Source organism: Nicotiana attenuata, unplaced genomic scaffold (genome assembly GCF_001879085.1).
Source record: "Nicotiana attenuata strain UT unplaced genomic scaffold, NIATTr2, whole genome shotgun sequence".
In the NCBI taxonomy this organism is placed as follows: domain Eukaryota; kingdom Viridiplantae; phylum Streptophyta; class Magnoliopsida; order Solanales; family Solanaceae; genus Nicotiana; species Nicotiana attenuata.
Window position 1 is genome coordinate 716,823 of NW_017670307.1, and position 5,299 is coordinate 722,121.

Here is a 5,299-nt window from a genome sequence, read left to right on the forward strand (position 1 = left end):
TCATAAATAACATGACGGACCTATTCCAACTTTCGAAAGTGAAATACGACCCCCAATATTAATAAAGTCAACTTCAAACTTTCCAATCCTCCGAACCTTAAGTTCTACGGACCTCCAAATCAGCATCCGGACACGATCCTATGTCTAAAATCACCATGCGGAGCTATTAGAACCGTCAAAACTCCATTCTGGAGCCGTCTACACAAAAGTCAAACTACGGTCTACTATTTCAACTTAAATCTCCAACTTAGGGACTATGTGTCCCATTTCACCCCGAAACTCACCCGAAATCAAAATCAAACACCCCGTCAAGTCACAAAACCACAATATAACATAGAGGAGGGAATAAATAGTGGGCTCGGGGCTAAAATACTCAAAACGACCAGCCGGGTCGTAACAATGATGCACATTTCTTAAGAAATTACTGACCCCAGAGAAACAAAGGTATTTTTTACTAAATTACCCTTAGTTAAAATTTGCATATTGTTAACTTGGAACTTTGGAATATGTAAATAAGGAAAATTTTTGAAAAAATAAAGTTAATGTCTTTTTGATAATGTAAAAGGACACTTATTTTTTACCAAAATAAAACGGCAAAAAAATAACTTATTATGAATAGTACCTTGAAAATTTTAGAAAAGTATCTTCATTTTTCCATTTCGGGTTAATAATCCTAAATAGTTAGTCCCCTTATTTTTCTTGTGAAAGATAAATCTGGACGATTACAAATTCAAATTGCTCTTGGCTTGCTTTCTATAGGAATTAGTAGAGGTGGCAAAATGGCTAAAAGAAAACAGTTATCCACCCATATTATCCATAAAAAAATGGGTTGGATAATGAACCATTTAAAAATGTGTTGAGCATGGATAAAGAACCATATTATCCACTTAGAAAATGGTTAACCAAATGAATAATAAATGGATAACTAATGTGTTTAACTCTTACATTCATAAAGCCTCAAATTGGAGTTCCTCAAGTCTGGAAGACTAGGAATTCTCTCATAAGTGATCATAGTTTATAAGCCAAGTATAACGAGTCGGGTCAGATAATTTATCCGTTTTTTAAATTACCCGTTTGACCCGCTCATATCCGCCCCGCCCTGCCCGTTTGCCACCCCTAGTAACTAGTAATTTAACACCACTGCCTAATCTTATCTCTTTCCTCTGGATGTGCTCTCTCAAAATTCATAACACTGCCTAAACTTATCTCTATCCCCTGGATGTGTTCTCTCATAATTAATACCGCTGCTTATTTTTATGTACCGATAATCTATATAGATTTGAGATAATGGTAAAGAGTAGTATTTTACTAAGACCTAAAATACCAAGTCACACTTGTTAGTAGTACTAACTTTTGAAGACCTAAAATATGTTTCATCTAAGCTTTTTACAGGATAACAGCCTTCTATGATCTAATTGTTTCAAGTTATGTATCTTAATTTTATTTGGCACGGAATTTAAAAAAAGTAAATAAGATTTTTAAATTTTTTGGACTTAAAATAAAAATGTGTATCATGTAGCAAAATATTCTGAAATCTTGTGGTCATAAATATGACATGTGGATATTGGAGTTAAAGAGTACTAAATACCGAAAGAATCATTCTTTCTAAAATATACTAAAAAGAAAGTGAGATATATAAATTAAAACGGAGGGAGTACCTTAAGTTTTTAGTATATTTTAGAAAGAATGATTCTTTCGGTATTTAGTACTCTTTAACTCCAATATCCTACATGTCATATTTATGACCACAAGATCAGTTTATGGTGAGTCCCCTCATTCTTCCTATAAATATAGACCTCATTCTTCATATATATATATATATATATATATATATATATATATATACCTCGATCGCATTATATCACAATCCTAAGCATCTCAAAGAAAAATCTCACAAATATTGCTTTAATGTTTATTGACATTGGAGACAAAGCTGGAGAAGTACTTGCTGCTCAGGCACACATATGGAACCATACATTCAACTACATCAACTCCATGTCACTAAAATGTGCAATTCAACTTGGAATTCCAGATATCATCCACAGTCATGGCCGAGCCATGACCCTCTCCGAATTGGTGAATGCCCTCCCAATCAACAAGGCTAAAGGCCAAGATTATGTTTACCGTCTCATGCGTATTTTAACTCATGCAGGTTTCTTTATTCAAGCCAAGGTTAATAATGAAAACGAAGAGTGCTATTTGCTCTCTTCGTCTTCGTATCTCCTCCTCAAAGATGAGCCTATGAACATGATACCTTTTCTGCAAGCACAACTCGATCCAATTTTAATGGATCCGTTTCACAGTCTTAGCCAATGGTTTAAGAATGGTGACTCTACTCCATTTGCAACCTTTAATGGCAAGCCGCTCTTTGAATGTGCCGAGAAGGAACGCCGGCTTAACCGTCTATTTAACGAAGCTATGTCTAGCGATGCCCGATTGATTATAAGTATAATGATTGAACATTGTAAGGGAGTTTTTGAAGGATTGAAATCAATTGTGGATGTAGGAGGAGGCACTGGAACCGTAGCTAAAGCTATTGCTGACAAATTTCCAAAAATAAATTGCATTGTGTTTGATCTGCCGCATGTAATTGAAGGCTATGAAGGGAGCGAGAACCTGAGCTATGTGAGAGGAGACATGTTTAAGTCCATTCCTTCTGCCGATGCAATTTTACTTAAGGTAATTAAATAGACGAACTATAATATTGCAGAGGCGGCTCAACAACACTTGGGGTCTAAAATCAAATTTTAATTAGAGACACTTAAATAGTTGAGTTGGACTTTATTATCGTCTAACTCAACTATGTTAATGACATGTTCATCTAAAAAATACTCCCTTATATTTTTTAATTTAATTTTTCTACTGTTCGCCAAAAAATTATCAAGAGCTCATTTTTAAGATTATATTAAATTTTCGACTCTTCTCTACTTTTTTTTTATTTGAGGGGGGGGGGGGGGGAAGGGGGGGGGAAGGGGGGGTTAACAAGATTTATATTTTCTAGCACATATACCTATGAAGTAAAAAAAAAAAAAAACAAATAAGATAACAAGATACTAGAAATTTAGAGTGAAAGAACACAATTCAAGAAGTTTGAAGACTTAATTCCAAATTTCGTATTGCTGCTTCAAATATTTCCCGCAAACTTTAAACGTGACAAAGAACAGAAATAAGACACAATATATGGTATCGAAAGTAAATGTTAACTATGTTTTTATAGAAGCAATAGAAATATCGTTGAACAACGATAAAGTATGTAAATTGATGGAAAAGGTGAAATAAAAGATTGTGGCTCTTGCATAAACTAAGAAAGATACTGTAAATTATTAACACATTTCTTACTTAAAAAAAGTAAAAGTGGAATAATAATTTTCCTTACCAAATCCATTCCTCATTAGTATGTAAGTGATTTATAAGTTATTGTACTTTCCTAATTTTTTTTATGTATTCCTGAGCCGAGGGTCTATTGGAAACAACCTCTCTATCCCCACAATATAGGGTAAGGTCTGCGTATACGCTACCCTCCCAGACCTCACGGTATGGGAGAATACTAGGCATGTTGTTGTTGTTGTATTTTCCTATTTTTAAGCCAAGTGATCACTTTTTCACATAGCTAAAATGTGGCTTTCCTTATATATATGAAAATTTTAATTTTATTCTCAATAATACTCAATATTTTTTTTTAAAAAAATGCCTATTATTTTTAGAAAATGGGATTCCAAAATTTTGCGGCCTAAAGCAACAGCTTTAGTTGCTTCATGATTAAGCAGGCACTGTAACATTAATTACTTCCATCTCTTTTAATTTTAATCTTCTTGATTAGTTGTCTTGTACTGCATGTATATTGTTAATATATAATCATGCTTTTTAAATTTGAGCATTGGATATTACATGATTGGAGCGATGAAGAATGTATCCAAATATTGAAGAAATGTAAAGAAGCAATTCCAAGTAAGGAGAATGGAGGAAAGTTCATTATTGACATGGTGTTGGATAATCAGAAAGGAGACCAAAAAACATATGAAACCCAACTTTTCTGGGACATGCTAATGATGGGTCACACTTCCGGAAAGGAAAGAACTCAACAGGATTGGGCAAAACTCTTCTCCAATGCTGGTTTTAGTGACTACAAGATTATTCCTAATCTAGGGTTGAGGTCTATTATTGAGGTTTACCCTTAATCTACTCTTGTCACCAGAATTTCAAATAATACAAGACTTGCTAAGCCGTGTGAAGTAGTACAAGTTTTGGAAGTCAACGATATGGTAACTTGCTACATATAATAAATGTCAGTGATCCAGCGAATGTTCATTGTTTCTGTTCATTCCGGTTATAGAATATGTTATTGATGTAAACTAAGGGTACACCAAACTCTATAGAGTACCTGGTTCTTTATCAGTTTTCATAGAGAACAAAGTAGTAAGTAAATAACACAACAATATTTACGTGGAAAACTCTCAACTCACGGAATTAAAAACCACGACCTACACTGGTAGGATTTCAACTTCACTAATTGAGCAACCTTTAGATTACAACCTATTGTAATCTAGGAATTAAACTCTTAATCCCTCACCTACTAAAAATAACTATATTGTAAGCCCCTTTGTAATAACTCTATTACAAAGCTAACCTCTTGACTAACTATAGTCAAAACAACTACACAGATTATGGTTTAAAAGATGTCCTACAAAATGCTTCTGAAAAGCTGAGTTGGAATTACAAGTGAATAACATGAACAAAGACACAATAATACTAAAGGACACACGATATAATTAATGTTGGAATCTGGTCATTTGTTCTGTTGGCGTTTTGTTCTTCAATGCCTCATAGAGAGTGAAGGCGGCTCTGCACACTTGAGAGTAATCAATATTTATGTTTTGCAAGTGTGTGTTGAAACCCTTGCCTCATATTGATAATATATGAGTGAGGTCATCAAAGACGATGCAAGGGAGTGTCCGGTACACAACGTGCTTCAACAGTGTTGTTGTACTGTTGCGTGTATAGTGCGACAGCTTTAACAACTAGTAGAGTTGACTTGTATTGTGACCGGAGGGACTGATCTCTATCCGTTCCCTCTGTTGTTCTCTTATCTGATTTGTCACGACCCAAAATCCACTAAGGGTCGTGATGGCGCCGGACACTGCTGTCAGGCAAGCCAACCAAGTTACTTAATCAAATTCTCGTTTCAATACTTCTGAAATCTATGATTTTCCTTCAAGTTTAGCAATATTAAAGAATATAGTCTCAAATCAAATTTAAATGATAAGCAGTTAATACAATACTTCAAACTATCCCAGAACCC

At 34.4% G+C, this 5,299-nt stretch overlaps 1 protein-coding gene across 1 annotated transcript; it reads left to right on the forward strand.

The window, feature by feature from the left end:
• Positions 1–1,883: 1,883 nt before the first annotated feature.
• LOC109237581 (trans-resveratrol di-O-methyltransferase-like) lies at positions 1,884–4,321 on the forward strand. The gene is made up of 2 exons (XM_019403901.1): positions 1,884–2,679; positions 3,876–4,321. The coding sequence occupies exons 1-2, from the start codon at positions 1,909–1,911 to the stop codon at positions 4,176–4,178; spliced, it is 1,074 nt and encodes a 357-aa protein (XP_019259446.1). The 5' UTR covers positions 1,884–1,908; the 3' UTR covers positions 4,179–4,321.
• Positions 4,322–5,299: the final 978 nt, after the last annotated feature.